Source organism: Corvus moneduloides, chromosome 11 (genome assembly GCF_009650955.1).
Source record: "Corvus moneduloides isolate bCorMon1 chromosome 11, bCorMon1.pri, whole genome shotgun sequence".
NCBI lineage: Eukaryota > Metazoa > Chordata > Aves > Passeriformes > Corvidae > Corvus > Corvus moneduloides.
The window spans coordinates 10,254,479-10,281,616 of NC_045486.1; the positions used below are offsets into that span (position 1 = coordinate 10,254,479).

Below are 27,138 nucleotides of genomic sequence, written 5' to 3' on the forward strand. Positions count from 1 at the left end.
CCAATTGCTAGGTTAAAAAAAAAAAAAAGGATAAGAAACATTGTGTGGTGCATTTACTTACACAGATTAGTAACACTTTTATACTAATTAACTTTTTGCCATCTTCCCAAACGAGCCATCACTCCAGCTTTCAGCGGTACTGACTTTCTGCAGAAGTGTACTTACAAGAATTTACTATTTTGAAACAGTTAAGAACCAAGCTTAGGCTGTAACACTTCTCCACCGTCAGAGATCAAGCCTACATTAAAACTCACATCTGACTAGCTTCTCAAACAAACAAGAGCAGATGAAGGCAAGACTACACCACCAATTTTCAAGCAGGGAACTAAGGGCTTGTCTAAAGAAAGCACTCCACACACAGTGATCAAGGGCACAAACTCACGGAATGGCAGAGATTTGTCAGCATGCAGTGGATGGTGGCTCACTCTCCTTTCAGAGGAGTGTGAAGTTACAGGGGACAGCCTGAGCTGGCTGCGCTGGGTGCGGCACCAAAAGGCGGAGACCCTGTTCCCCTTCTCCGGTCCCCACCACATCCTCTGCACTTCCACCCATATGCTCTCCCCTATTTATTTTGTATGGGCTCTGGATGCCTGACAAATCTCTCAGTGAGCCAATTCAGTTCACTATCTTGGCAAAAAAATAATCCAGCAAAACCCAAAACATAAAATAACCCCAACACAGCTTTCTGCTGGGTTAGCAAGCTGAAGCAGTTCAGAAAAGGAATCCAGCAGGAACCAGAGCTGGCAAACAGAAAAGGCAGAACTCCCTGTTGGGTGAGAGAGCAAGGGGGAACAAAACTTCCCCCATTCAGCAGCAGAGCAGTTGGATATGCTCAGCTGTCTCGTGTAACTTCACCCGGAGTAACCTCGCTCGCAGGGTGCAGTTCTGCAATAGTTTCAAGCTGACTTCAGCTGGCACAGCTTCAGTGCAGCCTCCCCATCCCTCCCTGCACTGGTGCTAACCTGACCCCACAGTCAAGCAGTTCAGGCAGAAGCCAGCAGAAAACTCTTCCTTTCAAAAATGAAATGCACTTGTTTTCTGAATGGTAGCCTTCCTGAATAGTTCACTACTGGGGCAGGCATGGGCCAGAACAGAGGCAAAAGTGACACTGGGAAGAACAGGGCTGTCAGCCTGAACTGCCATGGAACACTGTTATGCACCAAAAACCTGCACAAAGCTGTACAATGTATATACAGTGAGTAACAAACACCCATTCCAGTTTAACACACAAATTTCCATATACAAGCAAACCCTGAGGTGGAAATTAGAAGAACTGCACAGCAAAGCGAGTCTGTGACAACCTCAGAACCTGACTTTCACACTACAGTATCCTTGTTCCCTCTTAACTTCCAGGCCATCTTGAACCCCAGCATTCTTGAAGTTCATAAAACTGCAAGAGAACTTTGAACCAGCAAGCCAGTCTCCTCTACAGTCAAGCACAGTCTACTTAACTCCATCAAGCAGTCATCTTTTCTTCAAAGGTTCACTTTAGCTGTAGTTATACAGGAAGCTTCCAGATCTTTGCTGTAGCAGAAGTTAATCTACAGCCACATTACTGAAAGCATTCTTGTAGCGTGATTGTAAGTTATTCCAATTCAACACCACTGAAACACAGCAAATAATGTTTTAGTGTCTTTAGTTAAAGGCCACACAAATGCAAAAGGCTTGTGTACTCTTCCAAGTATCTATAAATTGATAGTGTAGCTCAGGTTGAGACATGCCATTTTAAGGGCTCCATGTTGAACCCCCAGGGCACTTCAGCTTCCCAAATCACTGGTTCTCAAACTTTTCCCAGTGTATTCCTTCCTGCCTACAAGCAAGGATATGTTCTCACCTCCTCACTCTCTCCCATAAAAACATTTAAGAACTGCTCTTTGGCAGCAGTTTCCACACCAACATCCTGCAGGGGTTCCAGTCCTAAAGACTGACTTAAAGCATTCCCAGAAAGATGTAATTTGGGCAGAGGCAGGGTTGGGAAACACAACCACACTGAAAAATATGCCCCTATTCCCATTCTCTGCACTACCTGGAGCTGTGATGAGAAGTTTCAGTCTTCCTGGTCCTCTCCTTCCACCAGCTATCACCTCTGCAGCTCCCATATTCTGCTCCCAGAAGCAAGAAGCGACTTTCTGTCCTACAGACTGACCAACACTGTCTTACGTGGGCTTCCTTACCCAAATATGACCATCAACATAATCCTCAGAAATTCTCTGCCACTTATTTTCATGATTCAAAGTCATGCAAAACCAAGAGACCACATTATCTGATGCCAACGAACTAAAACTCCAAGCTGCATCCTGACTTTTTTTTCCTTTACTGAATCAGTAGCAGCAGGCATGTTCTGTTGAAAAGTTTGGTGACAGGGTCTCACATGCCTTTCCTATCAACAACTTGCATTTCAAACTGCTTGCTTTAAAGTCAAGAGCATTCTTCTCAGTATCAGAACTTCAAACTGTTTTCTGGGTTGCTGGCACGGTCACTGAAAACATTTTGTCCTGTAAATCAACAAGGCTGGAGAAGAAAACCCGGGTATGAGTTCTGTGAGGACAACAGGAATAGGCCTGAGTCACTAAATGAGCAGCTACCAAATCCAGACAATATCTTCTTGTCAATGTGTATGATTGCAATTGTAATCATGCTCTAAATATGAACACATCAAAAGCACCGTGACCTTTCTACTATGAAATTACTTCAAAATATTCTGGGGCATTTTGGTTTTAAAGCTAACTCACATTCAACCTCAAAAGGCTGCTTGTAAGTGAAAAAAAAAAAAACCACCAAAAAACTAGGTTTGTTTAGAACAGGATGAAAACAGAAAAGTTTGCTGCCTTGAAAACTAGATAGATCTGAGTGTTTGGGATACCTCCCCCTTTGCTAAACTTAGCCCTTCTGTGACCCTCAGGGAGGAATGCAAGACCTGTCTACGTTATCAAGTTTATAAGGATTACACTTTAGCATAAACAACAGATCATTCCTGAACTTCACTCTAAAAGCCAAATTCCTGACCATTTCTCAATGCCACTCTTCTATGTTCCTCTCTCTTCATTCCCCCTTTTTTCTTCGTGTTTGGTGAAAGTGGGACTATTAGATTCCTGACCACAAAAGAAATTACTTCTCCCGCTCACTAAAAGCTTGCCACTCAAACTGCTGACAAATCCTCCCACATTTTTCCACCTTTGAGTCTGAACACATCAGTACACTTTGCTGAATATTTCCCATACTGCTCATTAAAATAATTGGGGTTTGTGTGTGTTTGGCAGGAGGAAAATAAAACTCACAAGAAAGATTTTCTTTCTCAAATATATTATTTAAAATATAGTTTGTTTGTTCTATGTGTTTCAACATTTAAATTACATTTAAGGATCAGAATGATGCAGATTTACAATTTAAACAACCATATTGATGCTCCTATAGGATTTGTGGCAAGAAAAACTAGCATTAGGGCTATTATTCACTGAAGATTTCTTTTTTTGGGCTACAGCTTTTCAAGTTCAGACTCATCGGTTGAAGTGAGGGAAAAATCCCTTTAGCTATTTTTGTTACAGGAAAATACTACTTCATCACTGGCTTGGGTGGGGGAAAGGGGGACGATGAACCAGAACCTCCTGACTTGTCCTGTAGATCATCCTTCAAGACAAAGAGCATCTTTGCTAATTATAGAAGAAAAAAAATTTAAACTAGCAGCAGTTGAAAAACTGTTTCGCAGCATGCTCAGTGGGCATTAGCTGCGATTTCAGCAGCTTAGCAAGTCCCACCCCTGCGTGAGCTCAGCGGGGAGGCCTGGAGCACTGCACATTCTCCCTGCTCAGCAGGGACAGGGGCCGCAGCTCGGCTGATTTGCTACAGGAATACTGGAAAATTGCCACCAAAATAGCAAATCCTGTGGAAAAAAAAAACCCCAACCAAGAACCCCCCAGCAACTTCAATAAGGAATTAAAAGGAAAAAGTGGAAAAAAAATCTCAGCTCACACGGTTTCAAAATGCTAAACTGTTGCTGCATTATGGTCTGGTGCTATTTCCATGATGAAAATAAGCAAAAGGTTTAGGTTAAGCCAGATTTATACAAACCCGTTCCTAACAATGCAAGTGCAAACTTACTGTGCACTAACTCTTGCCACAAGTTGGTCATGGGAGCCAAAGACTGGCTGTAGTATCTGTAACAGCTGTAATATCCATAGCTATTTTTCTTTTAATTTGGAAGAGGGGAAAAAAAACTAAATAGACAAGTAAAACACAACAAAATCTTTATTTTAAAATCAAATAGCAGCTTAAGTTTCATAGGGGCAACTGAGACTTAGCTCACATGCTATACATTTACGCACATGTTTAACACTTTCAACTCAAGCACTGCTACTACATCTTGTACACATAAAGAACACTTCGCCTATTGCAGTCTTTCTCATACACTGCACACAACACAGCATTTCACTGGCAAAATTTCAGAGTTACACACACAAACAGCACCAGAGTAAAAACACAAATGTGCTTTTGTAATACAGTAATAATGTCATGAGAACAATGATTTTTGAATTTTCAAACCTCTGAACAGTCATTATGTTTGTTTTAGTATTGCCAGAATAGAAGAAACATTTTTATCTCATCACATCATTCAACACAAGTTTGTAAAAGTCTGATCATCCAAAATGAGAGAAAGCATAGACTGGACAGACGAATAAATTACATGGCTGGGACATCACACATTTAGCTCTCCCTTGCACACTTTGCACCTAGAAGTTTGAATTTAATTTTTTTTTTTACTTCAAGGAACATTTGGAAAATTTAAATCACTGATTGCTGGTTGGGTTTTCTCCTACCAGAAAAAAAGAGCATAACTTTTGCATGTTCTGAGATTCCAGTTCAATGCCATCTTTTTCCTGTGTTTTTTCATCTTTGACCTATTAGTTTTAAAATAAAATCTTGCTGTAACTGAGGATCTTTCTAAAAAGTGACTTAAATGTACATCATCCCACCTTGCAGTGGGGAAATCTCAGACAATATCATCTAAGGAATATTACTTTCAGGTCACTTGGGATATGACAGTAAAACGAAGAGCCAGGGCCTTGTCAAAGCGGTGCCAGTTATCCAGCAGCATGTGAGGCAATGGACCAATTTCCCATTATAACCTACACAGAGACTGTAAACAGCCTACAGAGAGACTGTAAACAAAGACTAAGGGACCATGAAGACCACTTTCTGTATTTCATCAAACCAAGGAGCAGGTTTCATACTCACAAAATCCAGCGTTCAGTACTGGTGTCACTCCAAGATAGGCAGCAGATGACACCTCCCGGCCCAGAGACCGATGTGTTTTAGCGGGGTTAAAAGTTGCTCACCCCACCTTGTGAGGCAATTTGGGTGCTACAGATCCTCAAATATAAAAGCTACTCAGTGTTTGGCATCTACCACATGATTGCTGCCAGTCAAGCGGATTTAAGGGCATATTTTAATCTCTTTCACATTATTCTGGTCCTGGAATTTTTTGCTTTGAGCTCATAGTAATTCTGAGTTGGGTAACTCAGGCCAGGGCAAGGGGCTCCCCATGATAGGTGTTAGTTTACAAAGATGGTAGTGTTTTCTAATGCTAATGTATTCCCATGCTGCATACCTCAACTAACAGTTTCATCTCTAACAATTGCACTGGAATATGCTGATAGCTCCAACTCGACAGCACAATATCATACAGACAGCGGCCAGTGCCAAATGGTTAGTTAAGCAGATAAGAAAGGCACTCATTCTTCCTGGAAAAAAAAAAAAAAAAAAAGGAAGCTATTGCAGTCAGGCAGACAGAGTGTGGATGGGAGCTGGCAGATTCCACAATACAGAGTCACGTCAAAAATGGCCTCCTGCAAACTGTTCCTTCAAGCATTTGAGTCAACCAAAAGGGAGGAATCTTTCCCATTATTCACAGGAGTTTCACCTCCCTATTCCACAGCAGAGCAACATTTCCTATACATTTTGACATACAAGCACATAAGAAGCTCAGAGAATAAACTGTACTCTGCAGCAGAGGGAAACTCCTCTCCCCACTTTCTGTTTCCAGTCCCAAAGTTGAGTTGGGCCTTTATTTTGACAGTTCCCTGGTCTGTGAATGGAAAATCCCTCCTCAGCACTAGCAGGCTGGTGTCTGCTGCACACACCCACTGCACACAGCAGAAATTCCAGTCAATAAGGCAAGTGGGGCCCAGGCGCTGGAAGGGGAGGAAGGAGACATACAAACAATAAGAAAAGCATCTGGCTCTGTTACTGGCTAGGAAGGAGACTGGAGTTCAAAAGAGACACAACTGCAGCCTTCACTTCACAGGAAGATCATATCAATTCTCACTGCCCTACTTTTCACACAGACCAAAATATGTGGAAAGGGTAACTCAGGGTTTCCAACCCACACTTCAATGCAATTCCATTAACTCAAGAACAGCGATGAAACCCACCTTGGACGTTTTTGTCCCACAGGACCAAAACACACCCCTATTCCTTCTTTAGGCCTGTGGAAACGGCCCAAAAAGTAAAGCCCTTTGCTGAACGTGAGCCAGCCATCCCTCCACCACCACACTAATGGAGGCTGCTCTGCTGTCCTTCCCTGGAGATAGCAGCCAAGTCTAGTGAAGCTTCTCTCATAGCAACCAGAGCTCCAGAGCCAACAGCAGCTGCTGTCACTGCCTTCAACGCTTACCCACAGGATCCAGAGCACAGCAACACCCTCCTCCCTGCACCTCTACAGCAAAAAAAAAAAAAAACCCCAGAAGGCTGGCAACAAGATGACTTCCTGGGTCAACCACAAGAAGCAGAAAAAAAGAAATCCTAGTATTTCCTATACAAGTGAAAAGAGGAATCTCTGATTGTTGAAAAAATAAGAAATTCCTTTTTTGGATTTAGATTCTGGCAGCAACACCCAGCCATGGTGGGGGCAACTGCCTGAAATCCATAATGTATTAGCACACCATCAGACACCAACATCAAGTTCTTCTCTCACCCAAGGAGAGGGATTCGCCCCCAACGCTCTCATTACATCATGGCCCGAGCCCGCAGCAGCCACAGGAGCTCTGCAGCACCCCGTGACCTCTCCAGCCCCGCAGAACACCCTCTTCCCCCCCAACAGCACACCCAGGATCTCAGCTGGTGTCAGAGGAACACGAGGACACGGCCGGGAAGGGCCTGCGAACCCCCTTTCACTGCCTCACCCATTTCCCCGCTTCCAGAGGGCCACACGCGGCCTCGCCTCGCTCCCTCCCCCCGAGACGGCGAGACACTGCCCGGCGCCGCTTCCCCACTCGGCCCGGCGGTGAACTCCGGTCACCGGCACCCAAGGACGATCTGCCGGGCGACAGTGACCTTGCCAATGCCGTCGGGAGTCGAAGCGGGGCCAGGGCGCGGGTAGGGCGGCGGAGAACCCCCCCTGTGGCGGCGGTGGCGGGCGAGGAAATGCGGGAGGATCCGCGCTGCAGCCGCCGGCGCCGGGAGCGGGGGGTTACGGAGGAAGGCGCCGCACGGGCACCATGAGAAAGCAGAAAATGCAGGTCAAACACCGCCTCCCCCGAGGCCTGGAGAGGCTGGCGGTTCGGGACAGGCAGACGGGGCCCGGAGGCTGCCCCGAGCCGGACAACGACCCCCGCGGCCCCTCGGGACAATGCGGGGACATGGGAGCGCGGAGAAGACCAGGCTGCAGCGGGGCTTCCCCGGCGCTCGCCTTCACCGACAAAGCGCCGCTCCAGCCGCAGCCCCGGCCCCGGCACTGCACCGGCCACCAACGTCCCGAGCCCGCGCACCGCCGGGCCCGCCATGACGTCCGCACACCGAGCCGGACCGGGTCAGCTCGGGCCGGGCCTCCGGGGGCACGGCGGGGCGCTGCCGACCGGGCTGCCAAGGCAGCGCAGAGCAGAGCGTCAGGCCGCGAGCCGCGCCAGGAGACCCCGCGGCCGCCCGCCCAGCCGCCCGCCCCAGCGTTCCCTCCCGCCGCCGGGTACGGCCGGTTCCCGCCCGCCCGCGCCTACCTGGCCGGCCCGTTCCCCGGGCCCCTACGCGGCACCAGGCCCGGCTCGGCGCCACGGCGTGTCCCGGGCAGCCGGCGAGAGCGAGCGCTCGACCGCGGCAGCGGCGGCCCCTCCCCCGGCAGCGGCGGCGGCTTCTCCCCGGGCCGGGCGGAAACGGCACTAGGCGCACGGGGATTCCCGGCGCCGGCGCCAGGGGCGCCCCGGGCACGCCCACCCCGCTTCCCGTTGGCTGTCACGGCGCCGCGTCCCGCCCCGCCGGGGCGCCCGCCGCCACCACCGCCCCGCCCACCCCCCTTCGCCATTGGCGAGCTCTCCTCGCTGCCCCGCCCTTGCTGCGGCCTCATTGGGCTCCACGCGCCCGCCCCGCCGCGCGCCCCACGGTCGCGGCGTCCCATTGGTGCGCGGCGCTGCCACTCGGCGCGGGGCGGAGGGGGGCGGCCGCCGGCAGCATCGACGCGGTGCGGGGCGGGCGGGCTGCGGTAGCGCCCGCCGGGCGAGCCGCGCTACGTGCCGAGGGGCGGGGCCGGCGGGGCGCGATCGCTCGGCGCGGGGCGACTCCCGCGTCGGGACACGTGGCAGAACGAAGGGGCGGTGCGGGGGGCGGCCGGGAACCTGGGCGGAGGGGGGCGCGGGGCGCATGCGCGGCGACTCGCGCGCAGGGCCTGCCGCGCGGCACGTCCGCGCGCGCGGGGCCGAGGGGGAGGGGGGCTGGGCGGGGGGTCCCGTCGCGGAGTCCCGGCGGGGCCGCCCGGGGCTGAGACCGCCCCTCCTCCGGCCGGGCCGGCGGGGCCAGCGCACCCATAGCTGGCCGGTCCCCGTCCCTGGAGCCCCGAACAAAGGCCGCGGGGCAGTGGGGCGGAGGGAGGGCTCCTCCGCGGTAGGAGGGGCGGCGGAGCCGGGCAGGAGGGGCCCCGCGGCGCTCGGTGCCCGCGCTCGGCCGAGGGGCTCCGCCCAGTTCGCGTCCGCTCGCAGTGAGCGATGCGTGCGGCCCGGAGCACTGCAGAGACGCGGGAGGAAGGGAGCGGAGCCCGGGCGCGGAGGGAGCCGCGGGATCGCGCCGGGGGCTGCGCAGCCGCCAGCCCGCTCCGGGTCGCTCGGCAGAGGCGGCGCTCCGGGAGCTGCGGGCGGGCAGCCGCTCCCCCCCGTGGCAGCCGGTCCGGCCCCGCCACCCCCGCGGGAGGGCGGTGCGGCCGCTGCGGCTGGTCCCGCGGAGCTGCGGGGCGGGGAGAGCCGCGTCCGGTCACGGTGCGGCGATCCAGGCGTGCCGCAGGCTCTGCGCGGCGCTGGCGCGGCGCTCGGGCGCGTAGTGCAGCGCGGGCAGCAGGAAGGCGGCGAAGGCGGCCGCCTCCCGCGGTGTCCAGCCGTGCCGGTCCGCCAGGATGCCGGGGAGGCTACGGGGGGAGAGCCGGGAGAGCCGCAGGAGCGCGCCTGGTAGAGACAGCGTGGGCACAGCGCCTCAGTCACACCTGCGCGGCTGAGGCTGCCGCGCCGCGCCGCGCCTCGCCTCGCCTCGCCTCAGAATTAACCCAAAGCATCCTGAAAGATCCCTGCCTTCGCCTTGGAATTATCTCTGTGGGCTGCACCTGCGCTGCCCCTTGCAGGTTTGGCTGTCGGGTGTTTCTCAGGAACCACCTTTCCAAGCTAGTGTTTGGAGTCTCCCTGTTTCTGAGTACTTTTCTTAGCTGAGAACGTGCCAAGAGTGCGCAAAGTGTTCCCAGAATAACTATGCCAGAGCCATTGCTGCTTGTACCCTGCGCCTGCCCACAGGCACCCGGATGCATCATGCTATTTCAGTGTCAGAGCTTGCAAGACACTCTTGTTGAATTAGTCTTGTGCCAGCCAGCTCTGTGGGGCCCAGCAGAGTGTATGACTGAGTGAGAAGCAACCCTCCTCCTGGGGAGTGCATGGTGTAAATGCAGTGATTCAAGTTAGGCATGTGTGGTCAGGCCAGGTTGGCTCACAGGGTGAGTGAATGTAGAACTAATTTTGACTCATTTCTTTTAAACACCGTAGAAGACATAAGTGTGAGAAAAGTGTGTGGATGTGCAGGGAGGTGCTTGTTGAGTTCCAGCATGGGACTAGCACTAAGCACTGAATGAGCTGTGGGTAGGCTGGTGAACATAAAAACAGAAAAGGATGATGGGCCAAATTGTAGAAGGGTGAAGTCATGGTGCCTTGTGGTCAAAGACAGGGGTTTCAAGATTCATGGGTCAAAGGGAAAGGAACTGGGGAGAATAAAACAGAAGAGATGTTACAGTTGGGACAGAAGACTAAATATAGCAGCCACATTGGAAGGATATGAGTGTCCCATTCCTGGTCATCATTGTTCTCTGCCAGTGAATGGGGTGAAATCCAGCCTGTTACAGACTCTTCAGCCTTCCTGGCATGGAGCTGTTTCCTATCTGTACTTCCATTCTCTCCAAATCCAAAGGAGAAAGAATGGAAATGCTTTCCCTGTTGGGTGTTTGCTATGACCGTTTTTTAGGATTTTGCATTCATCCCTGGAATGTTTATGGATTGCAAAGATAGGCAGGGCAGGGAGTGTTACTGCTCTTTATCAAATTTCCATTTGTGTTCCATCCCTGCTTTTAGCCTGCATTATGTGAGTAGCTTTGCTTTAGTTCAGCATGAGCTGAGTAGAAGTGTGTCAGAGATCCACTGTGATTTTTAAAATAAACTTCCTTATGCCAGTTCTTACCTGGCCTGCTGAAAAATTTTGTTGACTTGTTCCATGAGAAAACAATTTGAGGAGGAATTCTTCCCAGGAGTTCAATAATGCGAGCAACATGATCTAGATGGAGGGAGGGAAGACAAATTTAGATACAGACTGTGGTACTTCTGTCAGTGAAATGAATAAAACTCACGGAGTCTTACCATCATCTCTAGAGAAGTATTTCCCAGGTTGAGGATCAAATAGACACTCCCCAGTTGCCATTTCAAATGCCTAGAAATGGAGTAGCACTGTTAATTCACTAATTGTCTTGGAGTTTTCCTTCCCCACTAACTGATAGTACCAATTTCCCTCTCTATCACACAAAACTCATCCTAAAATGCATGAATACTCACACTGGCTTGATCTGTACAACAGTGAAACAGCACCTTGAGCTCCATCAGGATGAAAAGCAGCATGTGCCTGATTCAGGCAATCCTATGAGCTAACCTGCATGGAGTGTGAATTGCTTTAGATCTTAAACTAATTAGGAGTGGGTTTTACCAGCTGCAGACTTTTGCCCTGAAGTGAATGAGTGCTAACAGCCCCTCTTGCCTTCTCAGCAAGGCAGCTTTCTTTACGTGGATAGGTGGATGCTAAGGACATGCTGCCCTGGCCACGTAATGTCTGTCACCTCCCCTACAGGCACAGCGTTTTCCCCAGTCCTACCAGACAGGCCGTGCTCCAGATATCCACAGGAGTGCTGTAGTCTAATCCAAGAAGCACTTCCAGGGCACGGTAGGGCTGGGTCTGTATCTCCTTGGAAAAAGGCTTGTACTAAAACAAAAACAAACTCCCTGTGGCTGGTGTCCCTAAACCAGTCACAGCAATGCTGGTGGTCACAAGCTTCTCATGCAGCGAAGGGACACTTGGGACACGACTGAATGAGTGTTCTTAGCTCTGCGCAGGGCATGGCCAGCACCTTCCTGGCCCCACTGACACCAGGGGGAAATCTACCTTCCACCATTTCACACTGAACATAGTTTTAAATTTCTGATTGTAGGGACTAAGTGCGAGCTGGAGAAGCGTCCAAAGTTGACGGCGTCTCAGGAAGACAGTGTGCAGCTCGGAGCTGAGAGTGCAGAACATAACACCCCCCCATATCAGCATCTCTGAAATAGCTGTTCAGCTGTGAAGGGACAGACACACGGTGTGGGATGGAAAGAAGCACACAGCATCCCACATCGTCATGGGATTGGGACTCGGAACAGACTCACTGTCCAGCACGCGCTTCCTAGATCTGCAATTTTCACTTCTATGCTCATTAAATCAGGTTCTTCCAATTGATTACCAAGATCACCTCCTAGATGGAAAGGATAAAGAGAAATCAGGTCTTTCTGAACCAGCAGGTACACACCACCTACCACAGGAGAGGCATGTCTGCCTTCCTTCAAAGTTTCTCAGCCTAAAAGGTCCTAAATACTTTTTATCATAAATCAAAGGCCACCTCTGTTTTTTGAGGGAACACAAAAGAGGACCTGGTATCCAGTAAAAACCTAAGAGAATGTCTGGGACAATAGTAGCTCGGAGTGGAACAATGTGACCACGTGCTCTTGTCCTGCTGCAGGGTTCCTCTAGCTCCAAAGTTAAATTACTGTGGGCCCAGAGGAGAGCACCAGTCAGAACCAAAACATCTGTAATTGCTCAGCCTTCAGCAACCCCAGCTGTCACAGACCTTGGACATAGCCTCCTTGGCAAGCAACGTGAAGGTTACACTTTTATATGATCCCAGAAAAGGGTAATTCCTGGTTTAGTGCTTTACAGTGAACTGTCACCCTATGCTTAATATTGTGCTTTTCTGCTCTGAGCAAAAGATTCGGTCACTAATTTAGCATTCATTGATTGCCCCAGAGTTTGAGAGACAAAACAGCACTGTCGTGGGAGAAATGCTCGCAGGAGAACACAGTGCAAGGATATTATGAAAGGTCTCATTGCTGGGAGACGAGCTAATCTCTCGAGAAACTCTCCAGCCCTACATCTTATTCAATATTCACACCATTCTCTGCAAATAAATTATGTCTCAAAAGGCCTTGAAGATTAGCAGCACATACAAGTCTCCCACAAACCTCAGAAATGAGGGAAATAAAGAGCAAGAGTGTCGTACAGCTTTCTGATCAAGCCATTTTGTATGTAAACCTTTCAGTAGCTGAAAACACCAGACTTGGGGAACTGTCCTATATCTGAAGCCTTGAGAGTGAGCTCCGAGGTCGTGGTGGGGCTGTTAACAGATATCTGTGACTTGTAGTTGTCCTTCATACAAACCCACCTGCAGGACCACATTTCTGTAGGTGCCTCAAGCCCAGCCTGGTGTTTGTGTTAAGCAGAGAAAGGAAAGGCCTTTCAGCAGCATAAGCTGGCTGTAATGTTTTATACTGGCTGTAATGTTTTGTACTGGCTGTTGCAGGAGATGTGAACCTTTCCTAAGGTATCTGTACCTCCTGCCTCTCATTTCCTTCCTGCCAATAAACACCTAAGTCCATTTTCTTGTTAAAAAAGCCCTAGAGTGCTCACCTGCTCCCTTTAGCCTCACTTCTGTTCCCTGGTCGCAGTGGAGTGTATCCGTGAGAAGCCTTTGGAGCCTTTTGCTGCATCCATACAGCAGGATGTTCTCCGGTTTGATGTCTGTGTGGATGATGCGGCAGCACTTGTGCAGGAAGTGCAGCCCTGCCAGCACCTGGGCAATGAGGCAGCACTGTCACACCAGCTCTGAGAGGGTCCCCAGCGCCTCCCTTGCTCCAGCAGCTGCCAGAGCTGCCAGGCACAGTGGGAGTGCAAGTCAGGGACATTCTGGGCACTGATGGTAACTATTGGCAATAAATGGTTTCCTGTTGGGGTGGCCTGTGGGAGCAGGCACAAGGGGTTCCATCACCCCACATGGCAGCAGAGCCCCAGGAGCAAGTGCAGGCCTGGACAGCCCAGTGAGGAAAGGGCTATTTGGGGTGAGACACAGCAAAAGGCAGTGTGACAATCCACAGGTATCAGCACAGCTGGGCAAGCCCAGGGAGGTGGGAAGGGGATGGGGCTATGAGGAGACATTACAGTTACAAAGCTGAGCTTTCTCCTGAAAAAACTGTGTATGGCTGTTGTGTTCTGGGATCACTGTGCCTTCCCACTGATTATAACCAGCCCCCAACTTCCATTTGAATAACAGTGACATGGCATGGGACGGTGTCCCATCATACAAGGAAAGAAGAAGACACAGCATAACCCAGACAGGAGGGGGGAGACGCCATGAGTGAGTGCAGAGAGAGGATTTCAGGGCCCTGCAGGAGAGCCATGTAGGGAAAGAACAGCTTGTGATGCAGCAGGGAGAGCCTGGCCTGTCACAGGAGAGAGATAAACAACACCTACCAGAGATGAGCAGTCACTATCAGAAATCAATAACAGAGAAAATGCTATGGGGAGATTTAGGTTTGTTTTTTAACACTCTGGTCAGTCATAAAGAACTGGTAAATATTCTCTGTATTATCAAATTCTATTCTGGGATGAACACCAGCTCCGGGGAAATATCAGCCTTAAATGGTAACTGTGAAACCCGGGGAAAGATTTAAATAACTAAACTGGAATGAATCAGAAGTAAATACTGCCTCAGTGCTGATCTGAAAGGGGAAAACAGATCTGAGATTTTACAATTAAAGCAGATAATGGATCAAGCAAAAGCCTGAGTATGAAATGGAGCACAGAGGCAATGCCACTACATTTTTGTGTAACTTACTCAGGTGTTAGTGGAGCTTCTTTAGAGAAAGGAGAGGCTATTACAGAAAATAAGATGAAGGAGGAAGCAATTTTCTTTCTTAGTGTCCCTAAAAGGGCACAGGAATGAGGGTAGCAAATCTTCGTCTTGGCAAGCGTGCAGACTTCTGATAAATCTCAGCAAAAGAGGCAAAAAGTACATTTTAACTATTCTGAGGCCTCACTCAGGTTCCCCATTCCTTAAGCAGAGCCAGCCCTTAAGAAACTCAGTTTTCACCATCTTTTAAATTGGCACAACACATCCTTATAGGGCATGAAGGAAAAGTTGGCTCTGCACAGGAAAACCTCAACATGGGAAGAGAACCAGCTGACCAAATCAGCAATTTAGAAATTCCTATAAAGATGTGAGGGAGACCTTGAGCAGCCTTCAGTGGTACCATGCAGAAAGCTGCTGGAGACAGTGCTACCCACGGCTGGATGCCAAGGGCAATGCCAGCAGTCCGGCATTGCTGCCAGAGGGGACTTCTCAGGGCAGCAGGAGGGCAGAGATGGTTTGCCCACAAGCAGCAGAACTATGGCAGCCTGTTTGTCCCCTGCTACTCCTACAAGCAGCATAACTGCTAGAGAACTCAATGATTACTGAGATGATGGGAACAGAAGTGCCAGCCCTGACTCCCTGGTGTACATCTGCAGGCTATTGGCACTTCATGGCCCTGACTCCTTCCCAAACCTGAGGAGGCTGCAGGCATAGGCAGTAACACCCAAGTAATGCCCTTCCCCTTGGGAGGAAGACTGTGACACATCCCGCAGCCAACAGCCCTTTGGTGCCCTTGCCCAGATCCAGCTAAGTTCTCACCTGCTGTAAAGACTTTTTCACAAAAGGCAAGGGCAGTCCCTGGGCTGTGTAGTTTCCCATCAGACATCGGAGGGAAGGACCCAGCGCCTCAAATACCAGGCACACATATGGGAAAGAGTCAGGGATTCACTAACAGGGAAAGGTGTTACCACCAGCCCTATGCCTTTCACCAAAGCAACCAAATATCTCCTAATCCAGCCTCTCCCCTCCAGCCACCTCCACGTGCCCATGTCCAGCTACAGCCCTGCTCATCCTCCTCATGGCAGCACAGCACACAGGTTTACACCATCCTGTGGCTCTCCAAGGTAAACCCCAGCTTTGCTGGCCTAGAAAAGCACTCTCCACAGAAGGATATGGAAACCATTCTCTCCAATCATTCTGAAGTCGTCTAACAAACAGACAATGTTTTCTCCTGCCAGGTCCTTCTTCTTCATGCAGCTCACCTGAGGGGGAGGATTCCAAGAAAGCTGCAATTAGAGATATATATATGCACAAGGACACCTTGCACCTGTTCTATCCTGTCTGACAGACCTTCTCTTCTGGGAGTGGGCACTTCATGACAAATCCCATGAAAACAACATCAGGAAAACCATGAATGAGTTTCTGTTTGTTTCTTGCTCTTGACCAGGTGGGACCATCACACTCACAGTGTCAAAACAACTCACACCAATCCTGCTGACAGTATCTAGCACATTTCCTGCTGCTTATTCTCTCCAGGCAGACCCAGAAAGTGCTCCTGCTTGTGCTGGAAGGGGATTCCCCCAAGAAGACAGCTCCTTGCTCCGAGCATCAACGGCTGTTCATTTCCTTTGCCTCACACCAGCCCTTCAGCAATTTCTCTCAAGGGGTTGCAGAGAGGCAGAGACCTTGTGGCTGTCTTTGGCCACTTGAATGCTACTTGTCCTATCGGGGTAGAGAGCAGCTTCCACATCTGGAAGAAGCCACTTCTTTGTGCTGGAAAAGGGTTGGCTGTGGGTAAGTACTGCAGAGATCTATGGGATGCAGAAGGGTGGTGGAGGGGGTGAACGCATCTTTTGTACTAGAGCCAGGGGTCTTCAAATCCAGCATGTAGGAGGTCCAAAAACAAAGCAGAGATTGTTCTTCACACAGCACATGGGTAACTGGGGACAGTTCTTGTTACAGGAGGCTGCAGGTACTGAAACCCACAGGGGCTTGCAAGGGTTCAAGGTAAATCCACTGAGAATTCCTGCCCACACAAAGATCATCCTTGGCCCGAGAAATCTGCAGCTGGAAACTGCAACAGGCCAGGGGAGCATTCAGTGGAAGCAGCACCCTGTGCTCAGCTTGTGCTTACACCCTCCTAGACATGTGCTGTTGGCCCAGGGTGCTGTGCTGAGTGAACCTCCAGGCACAGGTGCTACAGCACCCCCAGCACCACACACCTGCGTGACAAGGAGCACCAGGGGCTTGCTCTCCCAGAACACTGATCCTGGTACAGCAATTCATACTGGTTTTTTCTCTCTTCACAGCCACAACTGGTGGGGTTTTGGCTTGGCTCATTTTGCAGATGCCAGATCCACCTGCACCAGTGCCAGAAGGTTTGTTCTGGCACAACAGAAGTGAGCAGCCCTGGAAGCAGAGGCCAGATCATCTCTCCTGGCAGCTCTGCAGGCACTGACCCCCCAGTGCTGGTGGGAACAGCCCTGGGAACCAGCTGTATGCTGCTGAATGGGCAGGCGTGTCTCTCAGAATTAATAATAAATCAGGGCTAAGCCTCAGTCTGTACACAGGGTTCTGCTGATGTGTAGAAAAGCAGCCCTCTGATTACATTAAATTAATGCCACTTGGTACTTCCTCTTGCATCACTGCGTCTGGCTCATCTCCCTTCAGATAGGGCCTACAGATTTACAGGTGTTAACTAAACCTTTCTCAAACCTGTTGGAGAAAGGCCACAGAGTAATTTAAAATGTAGAATTTAATGGATTTTACTCATCTGAAGCTGATGTAACTTTGTATTTCAGCAAACTTGAAGAACTGTAACCATGAGCTTTCTAGAACTAGCAGTTCAAGCCAACTTCAAAGGCAACTTGCTACGACCCAGATACAGGCACCTAATTACCACCTCCATTAGCAGAAGCCAGAAGAAGCTTTCTGACTTCAGATGTTTATTGTATTTAGGTTGGTACATCATATTTTTTTCTATTGCAGATATTCCCTTTTACTTCAGTATCAGTCTTGTGATACAGCAATGTCCTGAGTGACGCTCCTCTGTGAATGGCACAGGTACAGCAGACATGCTCCCATCTCCTGCTTAAGACCATTACCACCTTTTTCTGTTGATTATCCACCTTATCATTCTGCAGATTCCTCCTTTTTCCTGGATTTCAGTCTCAGTTAAAAGAAATGGGCTGACAGGGCAAGTGGGACCCAGCCGACATGTCCCAGTATGACGGAGGAAGGAAAAGATGCCTGTTTCAGAGGCCAGTGCTGAGCCAGGGTGATTTCTATGAATTCCCCAACTTTTGGGTTTTTTCCTATTCCCCACCTAGCTCCTTGGACTGAGACCTGGAGGCAGAGGGCGTGTTGAGGCTGCTACTCAAACCTGAACTCAGTGGCCATCCGCTGGAGCAAAGCACAGACCCACAGAATATACTTACATAGCGGAGGAAAGCAACCTCGTCCTGGGCAGTCTCAGCAAAGCCTTCCCTGCTTTTCAGAACCTTCACAGCTACCTGTTTCTTCCTCCTGGGAAATGAACCACAGCTGTCAGCCAATGCATGTCAGTGGCCCTGACCAGCAGCACTTCCCTTTCTCTCAGTCAGTCAGTCCTGGGCTCTCCAGGGAGGGTGCTGCCCTTCTGCAGGCAGCCTTGGCCTCGATCTGCTGTGCGCCAGGCCCATGGGCATCCCTCCTGCTGGCATCTGGCAGCACAGCTGCCCCAGGGACCAGCAAGGGACTGGAGAGAAAAAGAGCATGGGTACTGCAGGGTCTAAACGAGAAAAGAAAATGCAGAGCAAGGGCTGATCCCACCTCATTCACATTCTTTGATTTATGGGGACCAGCTCTGCTCATTGCACCCCACTGATCTTGCTGCCAGGCTTTCCCTGTGCTCAGGGATGACCGGCGTGCTCCCAGGCTGTGCTCTGCTGTTTCTTCAAGAGGGGCCAGCCATGCCCAGGACATCAGCCACCCCTTCCCACCTCCTTGAATGGCACTTGGCCCCTCACCTCATGTCCTGGCACAGCCAGACAGTAGCAAAGGTGCCGCAGCCCAGCTTGTGCAGCACCTGGTATTGCGTGTTGAAAATCTCTCCCTCCTTCATGGCGTGGTGGCCTCCTGTGGGGACCATCACCAAGAGATATTAGTGACATCTCTAAATGCTCTCAGGCGGAAGGAGCAGCTGAGGACAGCCTGACAGGTCCCAGTGGCCTCCTCTAACCTGGGAAGAGCCTGACACGATCTCATCTCTGGAGCCTCATGCCCAAGGACTGACCTGTGCACTGGGCTGACGGCATCTCCTGCTGCACCTGCTCCTCCATGGCACTGCAGCACGGCAGATCCTGGCACGAGGGGATGGAGGCAGTGGTACACCTAGTCATGGGACACAGGTGGTGTGATCTTCAGCACTTCTTTCAAGAGAGCTGGAGAGCTGCAGGGTGGCCGTACCTCTGCTGTGCCCTCACCCCTTTCCTTCCCATTCCCTTCAGCAGCTCCTGGAGTCAGGCTGTTATAAACACTTTTGGCACTTCAGGGAGATAGGGATTATTTTAAGAGCTCAGACGAGGAAAGCTGGCAGGCTGGTCCCAGGCCAGGGCCAGGTGGGAGTCTCAGGTTTCCTGGCATGTATTTTCAGGGGCTTAGCGGGGTCTGTGGGATCCCCTCCCATAGCCAGGGAAAGCACTCCCTGCCTATCCCCATCCTGGCTGAGGAGGGAATTTGGGCTTTGGCTGGCAGGAGAAGGCTCCTGCTCCAGAGGGGTGTGAAACAGAACTTGCATTCTAAACATTACAGTGTTGCTCCTCTGCCCACAGTCTAGCCCTGGGGAAGAGCACGGGTTTATCACTGACTGTCCTGTGACATCCCAGCAAGGCCACAGGACATCCTGGCAAGGGGCTGCTCCTGGGGTTTGTTACTATGGCAGCCCAAGACAAACTGACAAACACCAAGACAGCACAGACAGACTGATCCAACTGCTGTCCACCAGTGCTGAAGCACTGACGTAGGACTGGCTTCAGTACTGGTCACCTGAAATTGCAGCCCAGAGCCCTTGTTGCTAATGAAATACAGATTTAATCCACCATAGCTGAGGCACTCCCAACCCAGCCTTTCATAATTTGGAAATGTCACTTGCTGTAGGGCTGAGGCTTCAGGCTAATAAACACTGTGAGAGCTCGAGACAGGTGATAGTAATGCCCATAGACCATTAGCAGAGGTAGAAATATTGACCTTTAAATTCTCCAAACACAGCTAAAGCTAAGAACTCACCTGAACCAGAGGATTTTCAGAAATTATTATAGAGGGCTGGCAGTGCTGGCGACAGGGAGTTGTTCTGGAACAGTAACATCTTCCAGGGGCTGAGACAGGGGTGTGACTTCCTTAAAACATTAAAGTTTCTTTCCATGTGCTGATGTTCCTCTCCCAGCGCAGCAGCCAGAGGCACAGCTTGCCTTTGGGCACCCAGTGAGCTCCCAACACAGTTTGAGTTAAGGATCACACTGGGCTCAAGACTTTCATCCTGTCAGGGAAAACCCGAAGTGCCAGAGCTGGTGTTACTCTGTTCATCCAAGCCTGCACAGAAGTCTGAAAGGAGCTCAAAATGCCTCCCCCTCTTCACACTTCTACACCTCTAACCCTTGCATTTACGGTGTTCAGAATCAGTCTCTTTTAGGTATAAACCTCCAGGATGTTGCATGTCTGCATGGCCACTCCTTACAGCAAATAGTCGCTGACATCTTACCATGAAACAGAGCTGAAATCAAAGTTTCCTTATTTGTGCACAGACTAAGCTTATCAGTAGCCTCACACACTCCTCCTGCACCACCAGCATCTGCCTGAGCCTTCTTCACTCCCATCATGAGGACAGCAGGGGCTGAGCTGAGAACAAGAAAGGTTTAATGATGTGGCTTACCATTCACCTGCCAAAGGAAAACTCATGAGTGTGTGGAGATGGGAGTTCAACAGCTTCTTCCCTTGGTAGAGTGTTCTGGCAATAGGAGACTTCAGTGAGAAAATGGGACCCAGAGGCAGACCCAAAGTGTAAGATTTGTCCTAGCCCTAGGGCTGATGGAGCCTTTGGGCAGTTCACTGGGCCCTAGTAGCCTTGTTGCTGCAGAGGCAAGACAAGTCCATCCTTAGGCATGCGAGATTTACCTCCATCCACCCTCTCTGGATGGAGCCACTTGCAAAAGACGAAGTGTGTTGCTATGCAACTTGGTACAGCAAAGTGAAATGCACTTTTCTAAGCTTTGTGATAAAAGACAATTGGTGTTTTTAATCCTTCATTTCTTGACACTTTTACGTTAAATACAACTTATTTTGCTTCTGTCATTCCAACTACTTTGTGCAGAACCCACTGAATTGCTGCAGGCCTGCACTAGCTCAGAGAACTTCAGCCCAAGAACTGCTCCTGCCTGGTTTGTGAGAGTCACGGACAAGGAGCAATGCTTCACATGTGGCCTGGACTCCTCCACCCAACTTGCATGGAACAGCATACAGAGCTGCCCGACACCAGTCATGCCTTATGACATCTGGGCCTTTGGAGTGGTAGAACTCATCAGAGCAATACACACTCTCAGCTTCTGCACCACCACTGACCTACAAGCCCTTGCTGAGCACATCATCCCTGCAAGTCACAGCACGCATCACACAGACAGCCCTGGCAGGGCTCTGAGCCCCAAGGCCCAGCACAGACTCACCATGCAGCAGTGCACGGGCAGGAAACGCCACTCCCTTTATCATCTGGCTTGTTCTGGAGCTCCCCAAAGTGAGATACCAGCTGGTCCTGCTCTGATTTTAGTCTGCACTGCCCCAGGAGGGGTGTCCTTGAGCCCACCAAACTTCTGCATCGCTGGATGGACGTGGTGAGGAGTGGGGCAGGGTATCAGATCACACCACCACTTCTGGGAACAACCTTGGCTTTGGGAGAGCAGGAGACCTCAGACAGCTGCGCTGGATTCACTTTACTGCTGGCCTCTCCCTGCCTCCCTGGCAGCAGGCCTGTCAGCCTGCAGTAGATTCACAATCTCCACAGCAACTATTTATAGCGGGAAATTCACAGCTCTACTGAGATGGAAACAGAGAAGTCCTCCCCCTCTGCTCTGCCTTCCCCAGACCCAGAAACCATGAGGCTGCCTGACTCTTCCCCCTGCTCGCAGCAGCGTGTCAGCAGGACTTGCTCCTGCGGCACCATCTTCTGCCTGGCACAGCCATCCCTGTTCCCAGACCAATCCCTGTGCCACACTGCCAGACCTGAGGCACCTCAGCCTGTCCAGTTGTGCCTGCATACAGTCAAACACCATCACAGCACAGTGCTGGTGGCCACAGAGCCCACGCTTCCCCTGTTCCTTTCTCCTGGAGAGCAAGCGCAGCAGCATCCTCCCCACAGCCCTGGGGGGACCCGAGCATCCCAGCAACCCCATGCAACAGTGGGAAGAAAAAGGCCACACACAGTAAGAATCACATTTTTTCCCCCCCCACTGCCACATGCTGCAGCCTCACACCGGAGCTGGGCATGGCCTGGCCTCCCCCTCGATGGGGCCCTGGGCTCAAACAGCTCAGGTTTCCTGGCTGAGGCTGCAGAGACCGGGCCCCAGCCCTGCAGCAAAGGGTTAACCCTGCCTGCAGTAGCTCTGCTGCAGCTCCAGGCTGCCAAACCCAGGCCAGGGCCTCCCAGAGCGGTTCTCCCCCTGCCTGTGCCCCTCTGCTCTCACCTGCCTTCCCTGCACTAAAAATACCAAGGGAGGGGGCAGAGGCTGCACCAGGCCGGGTGCTGAGCCCTGTGGGGCAGCATGTGGGGGACAAGGGGTTTGCAACCCCTTAAAGGGCAACAAGAACACACAGTACGGAGAGGAGGGACTAAAAGAGGGGGAGAAGCAGACTCTGTACAAAACTCTGCTAGTAAAGGAAAGGGAGGGAAGAAAAGAGGATAGATGGGCCAGGAGCCAGCTTTCTGTCTGGGAAGAACTGTGAAATTCATTTAAGTTATTTTGGTAAATTAGGAACACTGGCTTCTGCCTCGTACTGGTGGACAAGTGACCAACAGTGACAACAGTGTACCTTCAGCAACCCTACCCCACAGTGAGAGACCACAGCCAGAGCTGCCACACACCATGTGCCCCCAGTGCCAGCCCAACACGAGTGTCTGTGGAGGGAGGCTGCCTCCTCCCGTGGTCAGGGATGGTATTTGAGCTCTGGAAACTGCAGAGGGATGCAGGTGGAATGTGGCACAAGGTTATCTTGAAGAAACACAGCCTAGGGAGGAGGCAAAAGCCTTGCTCCTCGCACAGCTTCCAGGTCCTGGTGCTTAAGAGTACACAGTTTCCACTGAGGAAGAAAAAGAGGCAAATACATTCTGGGTAATGGCATCATCATGCAATACAAGCATGACACACAGGTTGTATATTAAAATTTATTGAATTATTGTGTAAGAATTCTCTTTATTAAAATCATTTGGACTCTAAACTGATTATTTACAGACAAAACCTCTTATATCACCAATAGATTCCTACATCTCAGAACAGTATCTACAAACAGTTATTACACTATGTAACAAAATTCAATTTTTTTCCAAGCTTTTTATATTAATTATTAATTCCATCTTGAGAAAGACAGTACCTTGGGTGCTCTGAGCAGAACCTAAGGTGTGGCAGGGCTTTATTGCAGGTCAGACCATACCGTAACAGACAGAGAGACACCAAGTCACAAGGCTGGGAGAGGGCACAGTCACCAGGACAAAGGACCAGGAAAAAGACTATAAGAGCAAATGCCGTGGGTGTTCTGGAAACCAAAATAATCATCCCCACAAGAAAGGCACAAAAAAAAAAAAAAAAAGCAGCAGCATCTTGCTGCAACCAGGGCACACCCTGAAAAATAAACAGCATTTCACCGAGGCAGCAGCATCCAAGAACCCTCTATTTTCATTTAAAAAAATCAGCCATCATTTCTACCACAAAAAAAAGCTTTCAGGTACAGCCTAAATTTGCCACCAGACAGAGGAAAGCAAGAGCTCTCACATCTACATCACGTGGGCGCCAGCTGTGCTTCATCGTGCCAACCGGAGAGACATTCAAATACACTAATGGAGATTTATTGTAATACTGATCAGTTCTCAGCCTTTCACCCAGACCACGGCAGAAGCAAGTCCCTCCCTCTGACCGCAGCACTAAATAAAGCTGAGTGCCTGCCACTCGGGAACAGCAGAGTCCTGGGAGTCCCACCGGAGCAGTGACATCCCCTCGCTGTGCCTGTGTCCCACAGGAGGGGACCGGCCGCGGTGGCAGGGCTCTCTCTGCTGGTGCCCTCAGAACTTGCTATCTGCAAGCAAACAGGAACATCCAGACAGGATTCTCTGTCCTTGACAAGGAACATCCGGCTGGTCATGGAATCAGGCAGAGACTGGAAAAAACTTGCAAGGATCGCGAGGAATAAATAAATAAGTTTTCCCTGCAATAGGGAATTTCATAATAAAACCTGTTTTGTGCAAATTTAAATGCAACAGAACCCTGTCATAGAAACGGACTTTGCCACAGAAGAGGGGCACGGACAGAGAGAAGAGGGGCCATGCCTAAACACCCAAGTTGATCCCAGTGAGGGCCTTCAGTGCGTGTCCACGGGAGGAGGACACTGGTATCTACAACACCGAGGACAGACGGATGGGAGGAGTTGGGCCCTACCAGCTTTCCACCCTCACTGCACTGGCACTGGGCAGTGTGTCCAGTCCAGCCATGCAAGGACAAGCAGATGATGTTAAGTAAGTCAATCACCCATGTTTAACTCTATTTGTAAGTCTTAATTATTGCTCTAATAAAAGCAGACTTTTACAGATACACTCAGAGAAAGCAGATAATTTCCAACATCCAGGAACACTACTGGGAAGCAAGGAGGATGTGGGTACCAGGGGGAGGTGGAATGAGAATTAAGCCTCAAGCCACCCTGTTCTGGGAAAGTGCAGAGATAATTCTGCAAAAATAGGGGCAGACACTGCCAGTCTGCAGAGCCAGAAATCCAGCAGAGATTCTGTGGCTTCCGGCAGACACTCAGCAAGTTGGAGAGGCCACAAACTAGGCCTTGTTTCCTAGGGCAGAAAGTCCATCCACCAACACACAACAGGACAACACTACTCCACTACTACACCTGCTTCAAACCAAGGAATCTCCTCCCGCAGTCCCTAAAGGAATGGGCTTTACTAACACGCATTGTATTGGCTTTTTCCCATCTAACAGTCCTTTCCTCCACCCAGCTTTTTGTGGGGACCAATTTAATCAGATTTAGTCAAGACAAAGGTTTCAGAGATGCTAAGTTCCCCTAAGTTTTGTGGAAATGGGTGGTCAGGCAGGAGTGTGACCCTAACTGGTCCTCACCTAAAGAAAGGCACAAACTCTGCAGCCCTATTTTTGCTTGGCAGCAGCCAGCTGGCCACCCTGCTGCTCCGTACAGCAGGATAGGAGCAGAAGGTGGCATAGGCATGTTGCTCATACTCTGGGCACACCACATACCTGGGGATACTGCTATACTGCTGGAGGGGGGGTCACAGGATAGCCAGCTTTGTAGGAAGAGAGGCCAGCATTAGCCTGTTGTTACATTGCTCCAAGAACAATTTTGCAGCTGCAGAGCTCTCACACAAAGCCACAGGGCTGATGGAGCAGGCCTGGAATTACTTCTGTATGCAATGTAAAGAGAGGTAGGGACATTATCCTGCTCTGTTCTAGCTCTGCTACCTCCTGGCCCACACAATCACCACCTCAGAGTAGTGACAGAGGAGTTAGACCTGTCTACCTGCCCCAGGCACACAGATAGCAGCGAGGGAAAAGGGAATGAGTGGGCACCCTTATAAATTGGCTCCTAGAAGGGCAGAGGACTATTCACAAAGTGGAGGATCTAAGGAGGGAGCAGTGAGGAGCTGCCCAGTGACAGCTGCCAACTAACTGTGCTTGTGCCTGCTCCAGCCTCTCCTCCATGCACAAATCATTCCTTTTTGCAGGACACCTGACCCTCCTTGGGAACACTGTGGTTGTGCTTCACAGCTCCTTTGAGTTCACAGCTCACCAAATAACCCTTCTATGTGCCACAACAGGAGAGTGTGAGCAGTGGAGCTGAGAGCTAGGTGTAAGGCAAGCCAAAGAGAAGAGCACACAGAGAACCTGGGACTGAGCTGCGGGGAAAGGCGAGCTGCTGGTACGACAATGGAGACACCTACGAGTTATCCCTGCAGACAAAGCAGTGGAGAAAACCGCTCCAGTGCTGACAGACGTTTGTCAGTAGAAGTGCACAGAGATACTTCTCCAAGAAAAGCTTTGTCTCAAAGCCACAAATTTAAACATTCTCCTTTAGCATTTAAATACATTAACTTTCTCAGGGTATTTACAAGTCCAGTTCAGAGCAGCAGAACAGCTGGATACTGGAGGAAGGGGGAGTGGCACAAGGCGTTTGTTGTGCTTTTCCAAAGAGCAGGGCAACATCTGACCACAAGGAACCAGGAAGACAGATCCGAGCTGGGTCAGTGGAGACTGAAGTGAGCCAGGCAGCAACTCTCACACACTGAATTTGTCCTGAGGGAAAGGGTGAGGGGGTGCTGTTCATTTACAGCGGGCCCCATGACAAGCACCCATGCTGGTGAGCACATTCCAGCCAAGCAGGTGCCACACATGAGCTGTCAGAGACCAGAGCACTGGGGAGCAAGAGACCTTCACCATCGGATACTCTCCTTTCTACATCCAACATCTGGGACCAGCAGGGACATTGCTGCAAGGAGTTTCTCAGGAGTGCTTGCTAGCTGGGGACAGAGGTTAGCACAGCGGTCAACCCAGGAAAAGCTTCATGATCCTCAAGGAAGTGAGTGGTTGCAGCAGGCAGTGTCCCAGCACTGGAAAGGGCATCCGTGTAAGGCTGAGGACTCCACAGACACAGTGCTTGGTGTTGTCACCTGGCTCTTCAATAACATGGTTTGGAAACTTGGCACATTCACAATAACATCTGTAGGAAGGACCTGTGCGGCCCCTCAGCCGTCTGCCAGGGAAAAACCAAAGTTTGTCCTTTATTTTTTTGTTTCATTTTGCTTTTAAAAAGAAAAAAAAAAACCTGTAAAAAAATATTCTCTGAGATGCAAGGACGCTTGTACTTTGTACTGTCTTGGCCATCCCCTTGCTCATGTCACCTGCAGGTTCCTTGGAGAGTCTGGTTCCAATGGCAGCAGGACACCCTGTTTATCAACTAGGATGAGCACTGTCCCTGTTCAGCCAGGGGAGAGCAGTCGGTCTGTGCCTGTCACAAATCTGTGACTTTATTCTCCACAGCTGCTGCAATCTGTTGCAGTCTATATCCGAGCTGCATCTTCTGTGCTGTTGGGTCTTCTTCCAAGGCAGTAATGATCTGCAACAAGACAGAGCTCACTGGCAGCCTTTCTCCAGCACACAACACCCAACCAGCTCAACTCCACGCATCATGGAGAACCTCAAGCTGGAATTCAGCGTGCTCTAGTCTAGAGTGGGTATGTAGTAATAATCTCAAATTAACCACAAAAGAAGTATTCTAGATTCATTGTAGTAACTTACAGACTTCAGAGGGCAAAAAGAATGCTAAACTTCTCACCTGGAAATTAAGTCTTTAGAAAATTAATCTGAACTAAATGCATGTCTTTAAGTAAATTATTTGGATGTTGGAGTAAAAATGAAGAAGCATAGATGAAATCCCAACAGCCTTCAAGTTAGAGATAA

At 50.3% G+C, this 27,138-nt stretch overlaps 3 protein-coding genes and 1 long non-coding RNA gene across 10 annotated transcripts in view; 1 reads left to right on the plus strand and 3 right to left on the minus strand.

The window, feature by feature from the left end:
* The window catches only part of SETD5 (SET domain containing 5), a 65,917-nt gene extending 57,802 nt beyond the window's left edge, over positions 1-8,115 (minus strand). For 2 of the 3 annotated variants that reach the window (XM_032121245.1, XM_032121244.1), the window contains exon 1: positions 7,989-8,072. The gene's annotated coding sequence lies outside the window, so the exon portion shown is untranslated. Of the gene's footprint in view, positions 1-7,988 lie in introns of all 3 variants that reach the window. The other variant, XM_032121246.1, reaches the window with a different exon arrangement.
* Positions 8,116-9,098: 983 nt separating this feature from the next.
* Positions 9,099-19,020, minus strand: LOC116449230 (SRSF protein kinase 1-like). Its single transcript, XM_032120515.1, has 10 exons — positions 18,436-19,020; positions 17,866-17,953; positions 15,600-15,690; positions 15,248-15,351; positions 13,210-13,372; positions 11,916-12,001; positions 11,368-11,475; positions 10,863-10,932; positions 10,687-10,779; positions 9,099-9,416 (listed from the first exon to the last, which is right to left on the minus strand). The coding sequence occupies exons 1-10, from the start codon at positions 18,555-18,557 to the stop codon at positions 9,229-9,231; spliced, it is 1,113 nt and encodes a 370-aa protein (XP_031976406.1). The 5' UTR covers positions 18,558-19,020; the 3' UTR covers positions 9,099-9,228.
* Positions 9,234-23,257, plus strand: LOC116449231. Its single transcript, XR_004242280.1, has 4 exons — positions 9,234-9,589; positions 11,702-16,222; positions 17,230-17,386; positions 20,775-23,257. It is a non-coding gene; the product is annotated as an uncharacterized LOC116449231 (long non-coding RNA).
* The window catches only part of PLXNB1 (plexin B1), a 77,943-nt gene continuing 73,626 nt past the window's right edge, over positions 22,822-27,138 (minus strand). For all 5 annotated transcript variants that reach the window (XM_032120513.1, XM_032120510.1, XM_032120512.1 and 2 more), the window contains exon 38: positions 22,822-26,794. In XM_032120513.1, the coding sequence (XP_031976404.1) occupies positions 26,690-26,794 (105 nt within the window). In that variant the 3' untranslated portion in view covers positions 22,822-26,689. The remainder of the gene's footprint in view (positions 26,795-27,138) is intronic.